The sequence below is a fragment of the Chanodichthys erythropterus genome, chromosome 13, assembly GCF_024489055.1.
Source record: "Chanodichthys erythropterus isolate Z2021 chromosome 13, ASM2448905v1, whole genome shotgun sequence".
Taxonomy (NCBI): Eukaryota; Metazoa; Chordata; class Actinopteri; order Cypriniformes; family Xenocyprididae; genus Chanodichthys; species Chanodichthys erythropterus.
The window spans coordinates 18,742,139-18,766,114 of NC_090233.1; the positions used below are offsets into that span (position 1 = coordinate 18,742,139).

At 34.9% G+C, this 23,976-nt stretch overlaps 1 protein-coding gene across 1 annotated transcript; it reads right to left on the reverse strand.

Annotated features, from left to right (window-relative positions):
* Window positions 1-1,714: 1,714 nt before the first annotated feature.
* mybbp1a (MYB binding protein (P160) 1a) lies at window positions 1,715-23,976 on the reverse strand. The gene is made up of 27 exons (XM_067407224.1): window positions 23,731-23,976; window positions 22,760-22,855; window positions 22,587-22,670; window positions 22,424-22,498; window positions 22,180-22,287; window positions 21,043-21,233; window positions 20,689-20,856; window positions 20,242-20,359; window positions 18,703-18,992; window positions 17,937-18,047; window positions 17,718-17,843; window positions 17,115-17,321; window positions 16,009-16,117; window positions 15,172-15,259; window positions 14,798-14,961; window positions 12,562-12,678; window positions 12,307-12,468; window positions 11,535-11,708; window positions 9,391-9,548; window positions 6,339-6,473; window positions 6,153-6,225; window positions 5,940-6,071; window positions 5,663-5,731; window positions 5,443-5,556; window positions 4,824-4,922; window positions 4,605-4,729; window positions 1,715-2,353 (listed from the first exon to the last, which is right to left on the reverse strand). Exons 1-27 carry the CDS (start codon window positions 23,923-23,925, stop codon window positions 2,020-2,022), a joined length of 3,822 nt encoding a protein of 1,273 aa, XP_067263325.1. The 5' UTR covers window positions 23,926-23,976; the 3' UTR covers window positions 1,715-2,019.

A 23,976-nucleotide genomic window follows, 5' to 3' on the forward strand; every position in this document is an offset into this window, starting at 1 on the left:
TACATCCATCTGATTCTCTATCTATCAATCTGATTGTCTATTCATCTGATTCTCTATCCATCTGATTCTCTATCTTTCCATCTGTCCATCCATCTGATTGTCTATCTATCTATCTATCTATCTATCCATCTGACTGTCTATCAATCCATCTATCCATCCATCTGATTGTCTATCTATCCATCTATCCATCCATCTGATTGTCTATCTATCCATCCATCTGATTGTCTATCCATCCATCCATCCATCCATCCATCCATCTATCCATCCATCTGATTGTCTATCCATCCATCCATCCATCCATCCATCCATCCGATTGTCTATCAATCCATCTATTCATCCATCTGATTATCTATCCATCTGATTGTCTATCCATCTATCCATCCGATTGTCTATCTATCCATCTGATTGTCTATCTATCCATCCAATTGTCTATCCATCTGATTGTCCATCTGATTGTCTATCCATCCATCCATCCGATTGTCCATCTGATTTTCTATCCATCTGATTATCTATCCATCCGATTGTCTATTCATCTGATTCTCTATCCATCCATCTGATTGTTTATCTATCTAGACTACCATTTAGCTAGCTTATATTTTTGTCAAGTTTTATATACTATTATATTTAATATTTTGAATTAGCTTTCATTTTTATTTTCAGTTTTCATTTTAATTTTTGTGTTTCTGTCTTTTTTTTTTTTTTTAAAAAAGTTCTATTTAGATTTATTTTTATTTATAGTGCTGGTTTTAATAATTATTTAATGTTATTTCAGGTAGTTTCAAGGTAACATTTATAATTTTCTTTTTTCATCTAATATTTTTATTTTATTTCAGATCCAATTCCGTTACTGAAAAATATTTTTAATAGTTTTAGTTAAGCATGTCAAAAATGTATCAAATGGAATAAATTATTCCCATCATGCTTTAGAAAGGGTCCAAATAATGTAATCTCTTGGGTGTGACAATTTTAACAAAAGTTGCACACAAAATGTTAGATGCAACTAAATATCACATTGTTGGTCATTAAGATAATTTTCAATATTATTTTTATTAATTACTTTAAAGTTATTTTTACTTAAATTGAACATTAATTGAAAATGATACTGTTAAGGTGAAGAAGGCCATTTTAAGGAGTAAAACATTTGATGTTTAAAACAACTTTTCATACTACATAGGGGACATCAAAATGTATTGATCTGTCCATCCATACATAGGAAATTTATGGTGGTTTGGACTTAAAAACATTCTGGCTGTTATTAAGCCTCTGATTAAAACACCACAGCTTGATCTTAGAGAATGAGTTAACGACAGACCGATCTCAAATATCCTTTTTCTGTAAAATACTACAAAAAGCAGTATAGGAATAGGCTCAAACATTATGTTGGCATTAGCAGAATTGCATTGGCATGGTTCAAATCATACTTATCTGATTGTCATCAATTTGTAGCAGTAAATGAAGAGGTAACATATCGACCATAAGTTCAGTATGGAGTACTGCAAGGCTCAGTACTAGGACCGTTGCTCTTCACCCTGTACATGCTACCCTTTGGGAGATATCTATCCATCTATTCAGCCAACCTCTACATCTGACTATTGCATCTATCCATCTATTTACACTAATCTGTTTAGTCACTACTGTACTGTAATTACCATTTATTAGTATAACGAACAACACATCAAATAATTTTCAATTACTGCCACACACATTCAGTAAAAACACTGAAACCACATATAAAGAACAAAATACCTTTTAGTATTTTATGTATTGCTTTTACAAAACTTATCATGCAAGTAATCACAAACAGGCAAATAATACAGATAACTGAAACAATAACAGTTTCTCTCTTCACACTGGCTGATTTCTCTGAACAGAACAGCCGATCTTGAGCCGTTCATTAAATTAACTGAAATATGATCAGGCCCAAAGTTTGGGGCTGCATAGGACAAACAGCAACCATCTACAGAATCACTTCTGTAATCAGTCCTGTATTCATCACAGTTACATCACATTATTGTCCAATTAATTCCCATTATCTCCTTGCTGCCCTCCTTTCTTTTTTTTCTTCTTTTGCTGCGGCTGTGTTTTGGTTTTCTTAGTGGCCGGCTGATCTTGTGTTACTTCTTCTCCTTGATGTTTCCTTTTCTTGTTTTTCTTCTTCTTCTTCTTTCCCTCCTCTCCTGACGCTCCTTCAGGGGTTTTTGTGGAGACTGGCGTCTCTTGTCCCTCCAGCACCGTGGGCTTATTGCGGTTCTTGCGTTTCTTCGTCTCAGGAAGGAAGCCCTTCTTCTTCTTTGTGGTCTCTTCTGTCTGCTTTGCCTCTACAACTTTCTTCACCTTTTCAATCTGTGGTTTTCTACATAAAGCAAAGGAACAGAGACATTGAATACAGATTCATTATCAAATGGGCGGTACTATCAATATAGTTAAATTTGATGGAAATTCTTTACTTTAAAGGGTTAGTTCACCCAAAAAAAAAAAACCTGAAAAATTCTGTCATTAATTACTCACCCTCGTGTCGTTTCAAGCCAGTACGACCTTAATCTTCAGAACACAAATGAAGATGTTCTTAATGAAATCTCAGAGCTTTCTATCCCTCCATAGAGATCCAATGCAACTACCACTTTCAAGGTCCAGAAAGGTAGTAAAGACATTGTTAAAGTAATCCATGTGACTCCTGGTTTAACCTCAATTTTATGAAGCGATGTGAGTGCTTTGTTTGTGCAAAACAAACATAATTTACCATTTTATTTATGAAAATATTGATCTGAAATGCGTGTTCACGAGAGCACCACAACATATGCGTGAATGCTTTGGATAATATTTTGTAAATAAAGTGATAAATTGTGGGGGTTTTTTTGCGCAAACAAAGCATTCACATTGCTTCATAAAACTGAAGTTAAACCACTGGAGTCACATGGATTACTTAAATAATGTCTTTACTACCTTTCTGGTATTGCTGTCAAATGATTAATCGTGATTAACTGCATCCAAGATAAAAGTTTGTGTTTACATATATTTATAATATATGTGTGTACTGTGTATATTTATGTATATATAAATATATACACTAGAGGTGTGACGAGACAGGTATCTCACGAGACGAGACGAGACAAGACTTTTACACACTATTTTTAAGAAATCCTCAATGGCGGAATACAACAATACTCAAGTACTGTAAAGAGACTGACTTCTCTTCTGTATGATTTCAGTCTCTTCAGACCTTCCTGTACATGATTTATGAGCTTCTACATCTTTTGACCTCCTAACTGATCTCCTTTCCACAAACTGATCATAGAAATAAAAACAGTATAAATAAAAATGGTAACACTTTACAATAAGGTCTCATTTATTAACATTAATGTATTAACCAACATCAACTAACAATGAGCAATATATTTGCTACAGTATTTATTAATCTTTGTTTATGTTAGTTAATAAAAATAGTCATTCATTGTTAGTTTATGATAGTTCACAGTGCATTAACTAATGTTAACAAATGAAACCTTATTGATTGTGCTTAATAAGATTAAGAGAAAACTGTTATTCGTTTTCATGGTAACACTTTACAATAATTGCAACCATAATCACACTCTCTCAATATTCAAAGTGCAAATAAGACCACATTTTTCTTTGATACAGAGCTGAGAGATGGTTACAACTACACTGCCCAGCCTAAAATAGCTTTCATATTGAGAGATATCTGTATTCATCAGGGAGCCGCTTTCAAAATGCGGGGTATTGAGATCGCGTTTGAATGTGTCCTCGCGGTTACTTTCGCGATCACGATCGCGTGTACTGTGATTATGGAGCGGCGGCAACCATTATCCAACTGAATTAAATGTTTTTTATTTAAATACAAAGCAAAAGGACAGTGGAGGCGTAATGAAAACAAAGTGGTGGCATATTCTTTCCTAATCATCCTAACACTCTGTCATGGCAATATTACGAGACTACTTTTCGCCTCGAAGAGAAATCTCGTCACATTTTAATCTCGCGAGATCTCGTGACACGAGATCTCGTCACACCCCTAATATACACATGTATATATTTAAGAAATATTTACATGTGTATGTGTTATATGAATTATATTATATCTATATATAAATATTTTATATATAAATATACTATATTTTTTATTAAATATAGGTCCGCAAAGTGGTAGTTTCATTGGATCTCTATGGAGAAACAGAAACCTCTCAGATTTCATTAAAAATATCTTAATTTATGTTCTGAAGATGAACAAAAGTCTTACGGATGTGGAATGATGCGAGGGTGAGTAAATTATGACAGAATTTCATTTTTGGGTGAACTAACCCTTTAAATACTTATTTAAAATCTTATATAAAAAGTACTCCACCTATTTGATTATTATCTTTTTTTTAATGTGTAATATGGACACAAACCAAGAGATGATTATTCATGGCAAACAAATGATGAGTCTTGCATAATAAAACAATTTACACTTCATTGAAGACATTTATAATGTTACAAAAGATTCCTATTTTAAATAAATACGGTTCTTTTTCAACTTTCTATTCATCAGAGAATCCTAAATATTATACGTGCTCAAATCACTAATATACATTGCTCAAAATGGGACTCACAGAATGCCAAATAATTTCATCACGCTCCAGTATATGTCCTCCAGCTGTCCTGGTTTCTGCAGGGTTCCTTCCGCGTTCATGGACTTGAGAACATTCTGAAGGAGCTCCAAGTTAACTTGCATTTTCTGCCCAGAAAGAAACAACAGTCTCTTTTTCACACTCACAATTGAACTGATATGTGTACAAGCACGAGGTTTAGTGAAAACAGTGATTCATTACCTGACTTTGAACTGCTTTAACAAGGTACTGACAGAGCTCCAGCGCCTTCACCGTCTTTTCACGAACCGTTTTGTTCTTACACTGCACATTTTCAAAACTCTGGAAGAAAAGGATTATTTATTAGAGATCTGCACATGATCCCTAGAGAAGTCAAGAGCACTCAAGGAAAGAAGTCAACTGCACTTCTTGATCAAAATGTTAAATATTAATTTAACATGAATAAACAACTTGTCTATTTTGAAGACATTTAATTTTTTGAAAAATAACTGACTGACACAAGCCATTAATGTATTAATTATTTAAATGTTGATTTTATTAATTAATGTTTGAATAAATAATGCTTGTTAAATCATTCCGTAAAGAATCATTATATTAATCAAAAATGACAGTAAACACTTTCACATCGTTTATGAAGATGATGATAATAAATAAAAGAATATTGATCATTAAATCAGCATATAATGATTTCTGAAGGATCATGTGACACTGAAATTATGCTGAAAATTCAGCTTTGCATCAAAGGAATAAATTACATTTTAAAATACATTCCACTAGAGAACAGTTATTTTAAACGTTACAATTATTTTTATCCGTTTTAAAAGAGCTCAAGGAAGTCTACCTTTGCAAGCTGATCCACAACTTTCTGATGTAGCTCAGTTCTCCGAACGTCAGACATCAGGTTCTTCAAATCTTTAGACTGCAGGGCCTTCAGCACCATGGCACATGCCTGACCCTGAAAAAACATTGAACATACAACAATAAATAATAATTCAGTTATCTAGTAAATGATTATACATCAATATAACATAGCCATATGCCACAACATAGATTCTTTTTACCTGCTGATGTTCCCTCCGTCCTCCTGTGATGTTCTCCACAGCCGTGTCCAACAGGTTCACACAAAACACCTTCAAACACAACACAAATTAATTACTTATGGCCCGTTAAGAGTTTATATGAGATAGAAACTATTAAAACTAAATTTTTATTAAATTTACTGCAAGATGTCCAATCAACATTTAATTTAAAATTCTTTGACCAATTGATTTTGATTTTTCTGGACCAGCTAGATTCCCACCTCCCCCCCTATTCACTATTGAAGCTGTTTAGACTCACAGGGAACTTGGTGAAGAGGTCGATGAACATGGCTCCAGTGAGAGGGCTTTTCCTTCTCGTCATGAAAGACGTCAATGCGTCCCTGAAGCAAGTTGTGACCCTCTCAACATCCACTTTACCCATAAGCTTTGCCTACGATTAGCACAAAGTCATTTAATCAACCTCAGTACTTGGAGATTAGCAATGGTGTGTCAATTTGAGATTGTAGATTACCTCTGAGGGTGCGTTTGCAGAGTCCTGTTCATTCACACCGCCTCTTAACACCTTCAGCACGTAGAGAGCAGCACTACAAAACATGTCATTTAGACACAAACAGATTCACAATGAACATAAATGAGAGTTTGTATAGTACAGGTAGAAGTTTCTCCTGCAACATCTGATTAAGCATCAAGTCCTCACCTGAAGTAGTACAGAGACAAAGACGAGTCTGGCAGTTTCTGGGCTCGACCAATCAGACGCTCAAACATTTCATGAAGCTCTGTCTCTCGCCCATCAACTTCCTTGCAGTAATACTTGCCGCGACAGAGTCGGCTCCTGCCAATCAGAGACAGAGTGACTGAGAATTGTATGTAATTAAATCAACAGAACTATCTTTTGTCATGAAGAAAATAAGCAGCATGTTTTCTGAGAGCTTTCGCTAAAGGAATGGAATCTCAAATTCATTTTCATTAACCAAAACAAAACTGAAATACAATAAAGCACAACAAAATTTCTAAAACTTAAAAGGTGGGGTAGGAAATGTTTTTCATGAACACTTATTATACTGGTTGAAAGTCTCTTCACATCCTGATAGCAATCAGTAACAGAAGTGGTCTAAATATATATAAAAAAAAAAGTACAGATATCTTAGGACCAAAAATGTTTGTCCAATCACTGTATTCAGTCCGAGGCAATGCAGAGTTGTAGGGCCCTATGATTGACTCCATTTTAATGGTTAAATTAAATTTTAGTAATCATCAAAAGCATGTCTAATTAATTGAAATAATAAATCTTGTCCAATTTGCCAACAATTTAATAAAAGTTTAACAAAAAAAAATACTTTTTTTATTAGGGCCCTATAGGGGTGTGACGAGACAGGTATCTCACAAGACGAGACTCGAGACTGAGTTCACGAGACGAGACGAGACAAGATTTTTTACACACTATTTTTAAGAAATCCTCAATGGTGAAATCATGACTAGAAAAAATATTGTGCAGGTGTATTTGAAATGTTTTAACTAATCATCTTGTAATGAATGTCATTTCAGTTCTACTTTGAGTATGAATTATCATATGCAGTAAAAGACAACAATACTCAAGTACTGTAAAAGGTTTTGCCACTAACTCTACTGACCGACTTCTCTTCTGTATGATTTCAGTCTCTTCAGAACTTACTGTAGATGATTTATGAGCTTCTACAACTTTTGACCTCCTAACTGAACTCCTTTCCACAAACTGATCATAGAAATAAAAACAGTATAAATAAAAATTAACACTTTACAATAAGGTTTCATTTATTAACATTAATGTATTAACCAACATCAACTAACAATGAGCAATATATTTGCTACAGTATTATTAATCTTTGTTTATGTTAGTTAATAAAAATAGTCATTCATTGTTAGTTCATGATAGTTCACAGTGCATTAACTAATGTTAACAAATGAAACCTTATTGTTTGTGCTTAATAAGAGTAAGAGAAAACTGTTATTCGTTTTCATGTCAGTCATGCAAATAAGACCACATTTTTCTTTGATACAGAGCTGACAGATGGTTACAACTGCCCTGCCCAGCCTAAAATAGCTTTCATATTGAGAGATATATGTATTCACCAGGGAGCCGCTTTCAAAATGCGGGGTATTGAGATCGCGTTTGAATGCGCGCTCCTGTTTACTTTCACTTTCAACGACCGCGCGTAACTCTGTAAATATGGAGCGGCGGCGTCCGTTATCCAACTGAATTAAATGTTTTTTTATTTAAATACAAAGCAAAACGACAGTGGAGGCGTAATGTATACGTAGCGGTGGCATATTCTTTCCTAATCATCCTAACCATTCTGTCATGGCAACATCACGAGACTACTTTTCGCCTCGACGAGAAATCTCGTCACAGTTTAGTCTCGCGAGATCTCGTGACACGAGATCTCATCACACCCCTAGGGCCCTATGATAAACGTTTTATTCTTTCCCCTCAAATTGCATGTCTAATTAATAGAATTCTTAAAAACAACAATATTTATTAGTTAAAAAATATATTTTTATGAATTTTGTTTCAGAAGTTCTGTTGTGTATTTAAATTTTTCTTGCAATCAAATGAACACATACCATTTAATTTATCTTTTAATCATGAAATTAAACTTTTTTTGTCAAACAATGTGCTGAACAGAGTTTTACTGTTAAAATTAAAACATGGAAGAAACACTGAGATTATTGTTTAAAAATATATTTTAATAATTTATTGTTAAATTAATTTAATTTATCTAAATTCTACTGTACAACAGTAATATGTTTCTGTCCAGTTAAATCGAACTTTTATTTTGACGGTTTGCCTAGAGCTTTGAGTTACTCTGTGTTTATGACGGTAGTTTTCTCAAATGAAGCGGTTAAATGCTGATGAAGTGACTTTCAGAGCAGCTCTGGAGATGAATTTGTGCGTTCATATAGTGAGGCGACAGAGGACAAAAACACCGCGAGCATCGCATGTGCTTCAGCGTGCGTGTGAGGCGGTGTGAGGTAAATGAAACTGCGCTTCCACATCATTCAGAGGCACACAGGCATGCAGGATTCATGTTTAAATAGTCTTTTTGCGGTTTAATATTCACAGACACGAGTCTATATCGCGATTTAATTTAAGTGCACTGACCTGCATTTAATTCATTCATCAAAAATGTGACAAATTCCGTGACATTCCGCGTTATATAGTAAATTCCGTTTTTATGATTCTGTCCGCGATTCCGTGATCACGGAAATTATAGGGCCCTAGAGTTGTAGGCAGACAGTCACCAAGCACTGCAAACAAACAGTCAGCTTTTACAGTTCCTCCTGAACCAAAACAATGAGCTTACGCCATTTCGTAACTATAATTAAGAGATTGCAACCCGTGACGAGCTGTTCACATCCTCAGACATTCTATAGCAACACTATCAAGAAATGAATCTGCAGCAGTCAGGTGGTACAAGTAAGAGCTCTGAAAGTGTTTACGTTCATTATTATTGTAATGTTACGTGCTTTGAGACATCTTGAGACTGCTGTGTGCGTTCATGTGTTTTGGAGGAGGTGTGGCTTTGGAGATGCTTTGAAGTGAGGGTGGGATCTCATGCTTTCAAAGCTAGCTTGCTATTGATAGCCTCTCCGAAATTGCCTACCCTACCTTTAAACTAAAAGTTTAAATGAAAACTGAAAATATAAAAATAAAAGCTAATTCAAATTATTATTATATAGTATCTGAATAATACTAAAATATCACTGCTCACTTGAAGATCTCTGCGGCCTTGCGCAGATAGTCCTGTTCCTGTTGGATGGTTTCAGAACTCATGCCGTTCTCGATCACACTAAGCAGCGGCTCCACCATCCCAAGAACCAAAGAACTGCTCCCCTGTTTGTTCAAGAACATCTCCACCATGTCCAGTACCTGAAAATAAATTACTTAAATTACTTACACCAAATAACTTAAATTAATCGATTGTAAGGCCGATTATGAATGTAAATTGATACTTATGACTGATCGCGCTCAAACGCGTCCAGTCAGTGTGCCCGGCTTTAAGGAAACCCTGAATGATTGGGCTGGTTTCAGATTCACCTGACCCCAATCGGACATGTTTACAGAATGATTTTTAAAAGCTGGATTATTTTAAACAAAAAACCTGCTAAAAAAAAAAAAAAAAAAAAAAAAAAAAAAAAACACTAAAAAAAAACTGCACGATGCAACAAAACAGCCAAAGTCGTCCATGTGACTGTATATGGCTGCAGCGGTGAAGCGTTTTACAGTGCAAACTGTCAAATAGCACAACATGCAGTCAGATTAAATAATTTAAAAAATATCTACAAAAAAAAAAAATATTTAACGTATGAATTACAAATATTATAATTAGTAAATAAATATTATATAAAATAAAAAGTAAAATAAATAATAAAGAAAGAAAAATAAAGAAAAGGTGTAGTTAAAATAATAGTCTAAAAAAAAAAAAATTTTATATATATATATATAAATTTTTTATATTTATTTATTATATTATATTTTATATTTATTATATTTATAATAAAAAATGCATATTTTTTTGTTTAGTACTGTCCTGAGTAAGATATTTTACATAAAATATGTTTGCATTTAGTCCACAAGACAAAACAATAGCTGAATTTATTAAAATAACCCCATTCATGAGTATGTGAACCATTGATTCTCAATACTGTGTGTGGTTACCTGATGATCCACGACTGTTTTTGTGTTTTGTGATGGTTGTCTCTTGTTTGTCCTGAGCAGTTAAACTGAGCTCTGTTCTTCAGAAAAATCCTCCAGCTCCTGCAGATTCATCAGTTTTCAAGCATTTTTGCATATTTGAACCCTTTCCAGCAGTGACTGAATAAGATCCGTCTTTTCACACTGAGGACAATTGAGGGACTCAAACACAACAATTAAAAAAGGTTCAAACATTCACTGATGCTCCAGAAGGAAACACGATGCATTAAGAGTCGGGGTGTGAAAACTTTTGAATAGGATGAAGATGTCACAATGTCTTATTTTGTTTAAATATCATTGTTTTTCATTTATTACTGCCCTTCGGAAGCAACAGAAGATACTTGCATGTTTCCCGGCAGAAAAATTAAGTACAATTTACCTTGATATTTGAATTCAAAAGTTTTCACCTCCTTCTGGAGCATCAGTGAATGTTTGAACCTTTTTTAACAGTTGAGTTTGAATTCCCCAATTGTCCTCAGTGTGAAAAGATGAATCTCAAAATCATTCAGTCACTGCTGGAAAGGATTCAAATATGCAAACGATGCTTGAAAACTGATTAATCTGCAGGAGCTGGAGAATTTTTCTGAAGAACAGAGCTCATTTTAACTGCTCAGGACAAACAAGAGACTCATGAACAACCATCACAAAACACAAAAACAGTCGTGGATCATCAGGTAACCACACACAGTATTGAGAATCAATGGTTCACATACTTATGAATGGGGTTATTTTAATAAATTCAGCTATTGTTTTGTCTTGTGAACTAAATGTAAACATCTTTTATGTAAAATATCTTACTCAGGACAGTACTAAACAAAAAATAACATGCATTTTTTTATTATCCCTCTTATTTTATTAAAATAATTCTCATTTTCAGAGATTCTGCAAGGGGTTCACATACTTTTTCATGCCACTGTAAATATGTGTGTGTGTGTGTGTGTGTGTGTGTGTGTGTGTGTGTGTGTGTGTGTGTGTGTGTGTGTGTGTGTGTGTGTGTGTGTGTGTGTGTGTGTGTGTGTGTGTGTGTGTGTGTGTGTGTGTGTGTAATTTTATCTATAAGTCTTGAAGAGATATTTTGTTTTTTTCAGTAGATAAAAATAGATGATAAAAATAATTCAGTATATATTTATAAATGAGACGCAGCCCATGGGGGAAACATACTTTAATCTTGAAGTCCCGCACAAGGACCTTTTCCTTGCTGATTCTGTTCTTCTCGTCTTTCTTGGCCTGCATCCTTTTCTTTTGCTCCAGAAAGAGAGAAGCCAGGCTTCCGTCTAGCTTCATCATAGCCGCATCATCAAGCTCCTCTTCATCACTGCCATCCTCTTCAGTGGCCTAAACAAGAACAGAACATCTGCTACTGTTGCTCCACACTAGTTATTTTTGTTTAAATTGTGAATGAGTTAGAAAACAAAGGAGTAGGAGTGCTCCCTTTACAATCACTGACTAAGCTCTTCACATTTGCAGAAACTCGCTTTAACATCAATGAAGTTGCCTACACTGTGCAATGAATTTTATTTACATTGTGTTTACATGTTGGTAGTTATAATGAAAGGATTTGCAGGTGTGAAGAACACAGTGAGTGAGCGCGCTGAACGAAAACTCCAGAGTGGATGCGCCACTGAATAACTTGAACAACTCTGATTGGGCATTGCGTTAGTTGCTCAACAGGCACATCTGTGATTGGCTACAATGCTCAAAGCAGTTAAACATGCTGTAAACAGAAACCTTTGAGGCTCTTCAGAGCGCTCACACACAGTCGTGAGACGAGTGAATTTGGCTTACTGTCTTCATAAGCTAAACATCTGTAGCTATATACACAGTTTTACAAATTTTTATATTGTCAGAAAAGATATAGCGATAATATCAGGAATATCCATTGTATCACCCAGGACCGAGTTTTAGCAGTGTTAAATCATTTATTCATTCATACCAAAGCATTTTGGCCCTGCAGAACCTTCATCAACTCCAAACGGAAGTTCTGATCAACCTCTCCTCCTTCCTCCATGGCTTCCTCCTCCTCCTCTTCATCATCATCATCATCATCAACATCATCATCAGCATCATCATCTGAGGAATCAGAACCCTCTTCATCCTGATATAATTAAAAAAGAGAGAAGAGAAAATTTTATGTTTTCAGAATTAGTTTGGGTTTCATGCCATAAATGTTCATGATGATCACTCTCACCTCCTCATCCTCTTCTTCATCATCTTGCTCTTCCTCCTCTTTTTGTTTTGTCTTTTTCTCCTTCTCATCAGTCACCACAACACCACTTTCATCTTCATCCTTGCTGGGGTCCAGAACCTAAAAATCAATAAGAATTCAAAACAGACCCCATTAACTTTCTTGATTAATGATCAGTGTCTTATTCTGCACAAATAATCACATATATGTTATTCATTATTAAACTGTAATTCATTTCTCTGATTTAACCACACCCACGTGAACCGGGAAATGAAGAATTAAACTATAATAATCACAGCCTAACATCCACGATCCAATCAAATCAAATCACATTGTGGGAAAAATTAAAGGTGTCAAGTTATGAAAACTGTTTATTATAAATTACACTAGCTAGCAAAGACAACGAAGAAGCTCTTTTTAAACTCAAATTGGCAGAATCTGTTAGTAAACTACAATTAAAACTAAAACTATCCCACATTTTTTTCACTTACCCTCATGTCCACATCTGTTAGACCTTCAATCTTCTTCAGAACACAAATTAAGATATTTTTGATGAAATTTGATGGCTCGGTGTGGCCTCCATTGACAGCAAGATAATTAAAACTTTCAATGCCCAGAAAGCTACTAAAGATTTCAGATAAACAGTTCATGTGACTACAGTGGTTCAACTTTAATGCTATGAAACGACGAGAAATAAAACTTCATGAAGCTTTACGAATCTTTTGTTTCGAATCAGTGGTTCGGAGCGTGTATCAAACTGCCAAAGTCACGTGAACTATTGAAACTGTGAAACACTTACGACGTAACAAAGCCTTGTGTATTTATATTAGTGGTGGGCCGTTATCGGCGTTAACGTGAGACTCCTATCGGGCGATAAATAAAATATCGCCGTTCATCTATTCTCAAAGTTGGGTTGGGAGCTGGGTCTATACTACGCAAGCTATGATGACTTTCACCTTGATATTTTAGCGCGGATATATACCTAGCCGAATTGAGCCTTCGCAAAGACCCGCCCCCCTTAGTTACTGTTGCTTTGTACGACAAGCCGTGGCGCTGTCACGCCACACAGTGATAAATGCATCACGGAACAAAGAGGACACTGACAACACGTCGACAGTCAAGACAGAGCAGGTTACTTATGATATTAAACAAAGTCCCAGCTTTCAAACTGTGTAGTTTTTTTAAGAAATTCGAACAATAAAAACAGTTTTGTGGCTCTTTAATGTGTCGTGATCATGGTCGTGACAGACTGCTGTAGCGCCTCAACTCAAGAGGCTCGTAAACCGATCATCTCTTACTACGAGTCCATTTATAGCATCAAATAAACATGAATGAACATGAGAATCAATGTTGTTTCAAACACGGAAAGATGTCAATATACACAATTGTTCAAGTTTAACTCCACCGAGGTTAATCTTCTAACTCCTGAATGCTTTGTCGGACAAAAGGGCGGATTACTTTTAGTCATTATTTGGGTAGCTCGCATATTCTGAATGTCTTCGGCAGAATTCAAATGAGCCATTTTAATCTAGATTAATCTAGATTAATTCCAAGATTACAGTGAGATTAATCTAGATTAAAAAATTAATCTATGCCCACCACTAATTTATATATACAAAATTATTATACACAGAACACACACATATATTACGTAAACACAGACTTTTATTTTGCAAACGGAGCTTCATGAAGCAGTGTTTTGAAATCACCCATCACTAGATATTGTTGAAAAGTCGTAATTTTTATTTTTATTTTTATTTTTGCACACAAAAGTATTCTCTTCGCTTCATAACATTAAGGTTAAACCACTGTAGTCACATGAAATGTTTTAAATATGTCTTTAGTAGCTTTCTGGGCATTGAAAATGTTAATTATCTTGCTGTCAATGGTGGCCACACTGAGCCATCAGTTTTCATCAAAAATATCTTAATTTGTGTTCTGAAGATGAATGAAGGTCTTACGGGTGTGGAACGACATGAGGGTGAGTAATTAATGACAATTTTCATTTTCGAGTGAGCTAACCCTTTGAAATAAAATAAGTTGAAGTACTAAAATTAATAAAACTGAAATAAATATGAATTAAAGCTAAAAATAAATAAAAAAAACTAATAAAAATTACAAAAGCACATAAAATCTAAAAAAAAAATAAATAAAAAGCTAGCTCAAAATATTAATAAATACTATACTACTATATAATACTACAGTAAAAAGCACTGTTAATTAGTCAACAGTCTCTTACGTTCAGGATGGAGCTGAGGGCTGCTTGAGTGAGGTGAGGGCAGATACGGCCAAACACAGCATTACACACACTACGAATGAGTCGACTGGGCTGAGACAAGAGCGATAACAGGATCTCAACAATCACCTCCACCCAGTGTGGCTCCTCGTCTGAGCTCTTGCCAGCTGTAACACACACACACACACACACACACACACACACACACACACACACACACACACACACCATTAGTGCAAAAACAACAGATAGTCCTGTTCAACAACAGGTGCAATAAACACACAGCAGGAATTATGGATCACACATCAATAACAGAAGCCAAAACAATGGTCATATTTCATTCAATCCATCAACTGCATTGAACCGCTCCAACTTACTCGCTTTCTTCTTTTTGGATTTTTTAGCTTCAGCTTTCTCCATGGAAGTCCGCAAATCATTCAACAGTTCCAAACTTTCTTCTGGAGCCTGGAGTGAGTAAAGAACATCAACACTTCTGTCAAGATCACACAAAAAAACAAGCAGTAAAACAGTCCTGAGCACTTTCTGAAATCAGCCCACAATCATTCTGTTTGGTTTATCTGGAAGAGGAATGTAAAGCACAATATATTTTACTGTACTGAATATCCAATCATTTTTAAGTAGCAAAATGTATATTAACACAAAGACTTTCCCATGCACAACAAGGATATAGAAAAAAACATATCAGATGCATAAATAAAACATGGCCGCTTGAAAGTTTCAGTTGTGTAGACTGTCAGATTTCTTTGTGTTTCGAAGATGAACAGAAGTCTTAAGGGTTCGGAATGACATGAGGGAAAGCAATTAATGACATATTTCATTTTTGGGTGAACTAACCCTTTAATAATACTGCATTTGATTGCAGATATAGATAAATGCTTTACCTTTTTATATAATGCATATATATAAAATGCATACATATATTTAATTATACAATTATGGTTTGTGAGTTGAAGTTTATTAAGTTGACCTAAATAAAATCACTTACTAAAAAAAGAAAAAATATTTTATAAGTTTACCTGCATGTTATGTGAACATTAACTGACATCAAAGAGACCCAAAACCACGAATGTGATAAATTAAATTATTGAAATTTTGACTTAAAATCTCAGTGGAACTTCAAGAAACATCAAGGGGGTTTGGGTGGCAAAAAAGTTTGGGAATTCCTGATCTAATGCAGCCAGGAAGATTCCAACCTTGAACATCTGAATCCCAACGAGAAGAAAGAGGTGCTGGAACGCTGCGTGTTTAGGTAAAGAAGACTTCTTTGCTTTTCCCCTCAAGGCCTCCACTGATTCCAGCATACTGAAAACACACACAACACAAAATCACTCAAAGCATTTAATGGGTTAGTTCACCCAAAAAAAGTCATTACTCACCCTCATGTCATTCCCACACCCGTAAGACCTTCATTCATCTTCAGAACACAAATTAAGATATTTTTGATAAAATCCAATGGCTCAGTGAGGCCTCCATTGCTAGCAAGATAATTAACACTTTCAGATCCCCAGAAAGCTACTAAAGACATATTTAAAACAGATCATGTGACTACAGTGGTTCAACCTTAATGTTATGAAGCGACGAGAATACTTTTTGTGCGCCAAAACAACAAAATAATTTTATGCAACAATAGTGAGGTGTAATTTTATGCAACAATATCTAGTGATGGACGATTTCAAAACTGCTTCATGAAGCTTTACGAATCTTTTGTTTCAAATCAGTAGTTCGGAGCGTGTATCAAACTGTCAAAGTCAGTAAATGAGGCTTTGTTACGTCATAAGTGTTTCGAAACATTTCAAAATTGCAATGGTTCACGTGATTTTGGGCAGTTTGATTCACGCTCTGCTCCACTGATTCGAAACAAAAGATTTGTAAAGCTGTAAAAGTGTTTTGATATCAGCCATCACTAGATAGTATTGAATAAAGTCATCATTTTGTTTTTCTTGTCTCTTCATAACATTAAGGTTGAACCACTGTAGTCACATGAACTGTTTTAATGTTTTTAGTAGCTTTCTGGGCATTGAAAGTGTTAACTATCTTGCTGTCAATGCAAGGCCTCACTGAGCCATCGGATTTCATCAAAAATATCTTAATTTGTGTTCTGAAGATGAATGAAGGTCTTGCAGGTGTGGAACGACATGAGGGTGAGTAATTAATGACAGAATTTTCATTTTAGGGTGAGCTAACCCTTTAAGCTGCAGTTCATGCATCTCATTTTTCTATTGATGGAAAAGAGCTTTTTTTCTTGCTCTTCGATGTATTATGACTGACATTAGAAGTAGTGTTTTGTAGGATACGTCACCTTTTCCAGCCCTGTCTCTGCTCTAAACTGAGGGTCTGAATGCTCTGAACGTATTTGCTCTGGTTGAGCAGTATGTCGGCGTACTGCACCAGACAGTAAATCCACATAGTTCCGTCAGCTTTAACACCCAGAATCCTCCTGGAGTTCACCCCCTCCTCCTCAGGTGAATCTCCTATAACAGCCATTGTGTTCAGGCCCTGCAGAAGACTGGAGGACATGAAGAATATATTTATCAATTTAATTTTAAAAAGTGCATTATGTAATATTGACAGCTAGTTGGTGAACTGGGTACTGCAGTCCAAATTCAACACCTTTATATATTTATATTTATTCATTTAATTAACATTTACATTTAAACATTAAATCTAAAAATGCTAGAAAAAACTGCTCTTTATTTTGACAAGTTTTTAGCATTTTATTTTTAATGTCCAAAATCATTTATTTCTAACATTGGCCATTTGTTGGTTAATCGGTCATAATTACTGTCATCAGCGAAATGCTAGTTGGGAACAAGACTAACACAGCCAGTGATAATATTGAAATAGTTCTAAGACAATTAAAAATACTATAATATGGTGTGGAGGTGAAGATCATAAATCAGACCCGTAGAAGGCTCCAGAGAGGGTGGCTCGTGTTTGTTGATCTATGGGCACTGAGAGAGCCTGCGCCGTCTCAGGGATTTCTGGAGTGGGTTTCTTGACATTAAAGAAGCCGTGGAAGAAAATAAACCTACAGGAGAAAGAAAAAACATCACAATACCATCCATTCATGTCAGTATAGATGCCATGTTGAGACCATTGATGAAATATCAAGAGGGGTTACCTAGCCACTTTCATGATGAGATCCTCCTGCTTCTTAATCTGATGGTTTTCCACAATGAAAGTGAGGCGTGGAATGATCCATTTACGAAACCTGGCAACACAGCTGTCACTCCTACAGAATGAAATAAAAAACAAAAAAGAATAAATATGAAACTGACATAAGGAAAATGCCTGGGTGGTGAAAATTTCAATTCAGTTTTGTTGAATTGAAAAATTACATTGATACGAAAAATGATCAAATAATTCAAAAAAAAATTTTTTTAATCTATTAACTTAATGGTTATAATAATTAAAATATGCTATTTTTAACAAATAAAAACTATTAATGTTGTTACTTTAACTTAATTATAATATTTTTATTTGATAAAACAAATATTAAGAATTGTTAAAAAAAATATGTGAAAAATTATTAAAATAAAATAAAATAAAAAATAATTAGATAAAAATATTAGAAATGTTGCCTTGGCAAGTAACTGAAAATAAAATAAGCTGAAGTACTAAAATTACTAAACCTATAATTTAAATACATTAAATCTAAATAGAAATTCAAAAAAAATAATTATAATAATAATAAAAATGACAAAAGCACAACAAAATAACAAAAAAATATAAACTAATTCTAAATATTATTTCACTATAACTAGTGAAAAAATATGAGATCATTTAGTTATGATCTGCTGTGTTGAAGTTTATACTTTTCCCCCCAAAACCTCTAATCGTAATGATTTTACAACAGTCAATTACTGGAAAATAAAGCGTAAACTCACTCTAGTCTAGAGTCTTGGTTTCCTTTCTGTCTGCGGGTGCTGAAGTCCAGACAGTTCTCCAGCTGTGGCTTGCAGAACGCCTCCAACAGCCAATCCACGTACTGCTGCAGCGCAGATGGAATCATGTGATCCAGAACCCTCCAGTAGGACGGGACCACAGGGTAGCCCTGGTTAGTGAGCTGGGTGAAGCCGAGCACAACGGTGAGCTGTCTGTCAGCATCAGAGCAGCCTTGCATGAACTCGCTCACGTACTTCTCCATTTCCGGAGCAAACCTGAATCGGTCTGGCGACTAAGGAAAGACACACAATAAACATACAATCTGATGACACAAGCTTCATTCGGCATGGAATAAAAGCTTATTGTAGAGATGCATGATTAATCGTTAAAATATCACAATCTCGATTCAAACACTTACGTTATCTTATTCCTAAATGACAACGATTCGGCTATGTCTATTAAATCTTTGGTAAGTACAATCAAACCTGAACATTCAAATCTGAGCTGGCGCTGCTGTCGAGCCGGAGAGAGGTATGAAACAGCTTGACAAAGTCTTTTCAACACATAGTATCATTATTTCTGTGTTACAATAATTCAAATAATCACACAAGGACTGGGATAAAAGTTTGTATTTCTGATATAACCACTGATGTCTACTGTAGGGATCAAAGTAAATGGTAACACTTTACAATAAGGTTCATTAGTTAAACATTAGTTAAAATATAGGAGCTCCGGAGGCATAAAAGGAGGAGCGACTACAATGAAGGACGAGAGAGGACCAGGCCTGGACTTTATTTTATGTTTTGTTATGTTTGTGTTGACCCTCGCGGACGTCTGCCGGCATTACTTTCGTTTTGTTTGTTTATTTTATATTAAAGTTTTATTGAACGTTCGCCGGTTCCCGCCTCCTTCTTTCCCCAACTACTAACCGTGTTACAGTTACCAAGTAAATCATCTTTTGAAAGTAACTTGACGCTTCAAATTAAGAGGCGTTTTGGGGGCCTGAAAACGCAAACTTTTGAAAAAGGGTTCCAAAGTGCATGTTTTTTGAAAATTATACCATTATCGTCTCCATGTAAACTATAAAAACATGAATTTATGAAAAACGCATTATGCGCATGCCTATCACATGTTCAGTCTATCGGCGTATAGTGTATCTTTACAAAGTGACATCGCCAACTAGTGGCCTGGCAGCAGAATGCAGCATTTTTAGTCATTTTTGCAGTTTTGATCAGTGTGAACGGGATTGTTTTCACAATGGTGTCGTCTGTCCATTTTTAGTACATCGTTGTTGTGTAAACATACCCCAAGTTTGTCTCAATTACGTTGTTACACCAGTAGGTGGTGAAAAAAATGTATTTGTCATTGAATCATTCATTCAAGAGATTTGTTCAAAAATGCTGATTCACTCAGTAATGAAACAAGTTAAGTCTTTATGACTGAGTCATTGAATCATTCATTCAACTGATTTAAAAAAAAAAAAAAAAAAATTTTTATATTTTTTAAATAGACTGCAGCAAGTAGCATTTTGTTTGACAGACCTGTGCAGACAGCATGTGTTCACCATAATGTCTCATCACATCACCGGACAGCACAAACTCAAGCTGAGGGACTGACAGCAGCGGCAAAGAAGCTCCCAGCAACCGGAAACTCAAATAACTGAAAGAGAGAGAAAGAAAGAGAGTTTCTACATGTATTTTGGTCATCATGTAAAAAAAAAAAAATTAAAAATAAAAATCCAAAACAATATAAAAATATTCATTATTGTGCAGTTGGTAAATTTGATAAACACAATCAACACCAAACCAGATGAATGCTTTCTGCTGACAAGATCTTGAAAAAATTCTACATAGATACATTAAAAACGGATGTTTATGCAATATGTGTATGCAAAATAACCTTTCATCACATGAGGCGTTTCCATATCTGGGTGCATATTAGACACTTAAACTAGCAGGTTAAGGTTTGACTACACATGTAAAACTCACTGTGTGGGTCCAGGCATCTCTGACATCATGCCTTTGATGATGGCTTCAGTCCAGAACATCTCTAAGTTCTCCTCCCGCAGAGACGCCTGCAGCAAGTCCAACGCGACTGGGGGCAGAATGTTCTCCTTCTTCACAGAGCGAGCAGCCATCTTTAAAACATCCACTAACCTGGGAAAAAATATATTAATAAAACAATAAAGCACACAAAATACAAGCATGTTTTCAACCTACCAAAAAAAAGCTCTTTCAATTAAAATCAACACAAAAAACAATAAAATAATTATTAATCAATCAATAATATTATAAAACAGCGCATATGGAGAAAGAAAGCAAAAAGGAGAGTTCAACACTAACTTCGGCATGTTCTCTTTAGTAATGACTGTTGTGGATCCCAATAATTTCTTCAGTTTTTTGGGTTTGAGCACCGAGGGAAACTTCTGTAGGGCCACAAGGAGGAGCTCCAGCTGCTCGGGGGTGTTGAGGGCGGAGGTCAGGTCTGACTTCAGGGCGCTGAAGAGCACCTCTTCAAACACATCCGTCGATGTCTATACAACAAAACACAATGCAAATAAAACATTACAGGGTGTAATATATACATTCATATAAATAATATCATTATTGTATTTATTGAATACAATTTAAATTATAATAATTATGATTATTATTGTTGTTTTTAAATAGAACAAATTAATATATACATACTAATGTAATTCTTATTAATATATTAAAATATTATTATTGCGTTTATTACATGTAATACTACCAATTAATATTAGTATTAATATTTAATTTACATAATAATAAGTATTAGTATTATTTATTACTATTTTTATTAGTAATATATATATATATATAGTGTTATCAAGAACAGTAATAAATAATAACATGTATTATATTAATATATTATTATTAAATAAATAAAATATTAATACAATTATTAATTAGTATTATTACATGCAATAATAATAATAATAATACACATGTTTTTATATTTATTAATAAGAGTGACAATAGTATGTATATTAATTTATATGTTATATTTAACAACAATAATTGTAATTATTATTATAATTATATAAATGAATATATACATATTATTAATGTCATAAATATTATTTGTACTATTAGGGCACTCAAAAGCACTTCAAACAGTGTGTATAATAATACTAATTAATAATATTTGTATTAACATTATTATTATTATTGCTATTATTATTGTTATTAATATAAACAGTATATAATACAATATTTGTGTGTTCATGTTATTAGGGAGCTACATGACAATATATAAATTCATCTATATATTTTATTATCGTTTTTATTGAATAAAATAATACTTATTAAAAAATAATATTAGTATTAATATTTATATATTAATTTATGTAATATGTTAATAGTTATGTTGCTCCAATCCATCGGCCGCAGATCTGTATTTGCTGATAATCACATTCTATGACTCGATCGGGAGTCACTAAATTGAATGATAATCACCTCGGACAGGATGTCAACCATGGTTTTTCTGGGTAGGTCTTTCAGGTGTTCTCTGTACTGGGACAGAGTCTGTAGGAGCTGGATACACTCCAGCATGACCTGCGGCTCCTGAGAGGTGATGTGGTGACAAATGAAAGAGACAGAAAGAGATCATGAACACAAATGAGTGTTTATATGCATCCCAAATGCCATCCTAAAAAATATGCAAAATAAGAATGTTTTGTATGTGATGTACATGTCTTACCTTATGCAGACGTGTGGACTGAGACAGGGAGAGCACCCCGAAGAAATTCCCAAAAGCTGTATTTCTGATAAATTTCTGTTAAGAATCGAAGCATGATAAGAGACAAGAGCAATGATTGTGATTATGACAGATTGATGATAAAGGTGATTATTTATGGACTCACCTTTTTGGCTGTCTGGAGGTTGTGCTTTTCCTTGATGTGGTCTAGTGTGGATTTCAGTGAGATCTCCTCAAATACACTCAGCAGCTTCAAATAGAAACAACAACAGTCAATTATGTAACTAATGACTGCTATAAAGAAAAATGTGAAGACAAAACTTGAATGGCTAAAAATACCTGAGCGAGAGCCACACTGTATCCTGATCGAGAGTCTTCTCTTGCGTGAGAAAGACCTTCCACTAGCCTCTTCAGTGTGTACTTCAACTCATCTGCCTGGATGAAAGTACAGAACATAAACACTGAGGAAACATACATACACCATCATCTAGAATACACTGACTCTCTATCTTACAAGGTCATCTGATCTGCTTTGGCATATTCTTCAATTAGGAGCATTTTTGAAAACAGATATATAGGTATATAAACAGGCGGATGAATGGACGGATGGAAAAAATGATGGATGGATGGATGGATGATGGATGGACAATGATGAATGAATGGACAGATGGATGGATGGATGGACATTTTAGATGGATTGATGGACAGAATGATGGATGGATGAATGGATACATGATGGATGGATGGATGGACGGACAGAGTGTTGGATGGATACATTTAAGATAGACAGACGGATGGATGGATGATTGATGGACAGAATGATGGATGGATACATTTAAGATAGATGAACGGACGGAATGATGCATGGATGGATAGATGGACGGACGGACAGAATAATAGATAGATAGATAGATAGATAGATAGATAGATAGATAGATAGATAGATAGATAGATAGATAGAATAATGAATGGATTGATAAATTTAAGAGATAGATATAGATAGAATAAATAAAATTACATTTTTCTATTCTATCTAATAAATAAATGAAAAATGTTAATTCGAATGTTTTCCTCTCTTCAGATCATCTCGTGTGGAGAGTGTGAAGATTAAAGTTCATATGAAGAATCATCATGTACAACAGCCGCATGAGACCCACGTGTTTACATCAACAACCAAACCCGATCACAGTCAGGTAACGACAGCTTATTACATCAGCTGATACAAGCTAAAACAGCAATGACAACCAGCTCTAGCTGAGAACAGCACTGATCGACAGAGATGACCCAGTATCAGAAGTGACACTTCATACCTTCTCGCTCTGCTTCAGGTGTTCAATCAAATCCTCTACCGCTTTGAGGCGGATGTCTCGCTCGGGTTTCGCGATGTCCCAGAAATAATCCAGAAACTGTCGGTTCTGTTTGAGAATGCCTTTAGCATCGGTAACTTTGGGTCGCTCGGTGATATTCTCCATCTCTCCCATGTTTGTCTGCATCACTACAACCATGAGAGTGTGGCGCACACGTGGGGGGAGGTCACGACTCGCGAGGACGTTTTC

Excerpts from the sequence above, each read along its gene's own strand:
- mybbp1a (XM_067407224.1), bottom strand. The coding sequence starts at position 23,925 with ATGGTTGTAGTGATGCAGACAAACATGGGAGAGATGGAGAATATCACC. Across the intron at positions 11,709-12,306 it reads TGCAGGGCCAAAATGCTTTG|GCCACTGAAGAGGATGGCAG; the intron begins GTATGAATGAAT and ends GTTCTTGTTTAG. Across the intron at positions 4,730-4,823 it reads TTAAAGCAGTTCAAAGTCAG|AAAATGCAAGTTAACTTGGA; the intron begins GTAATGAATCAC and ends CTTTCTGGGCAG.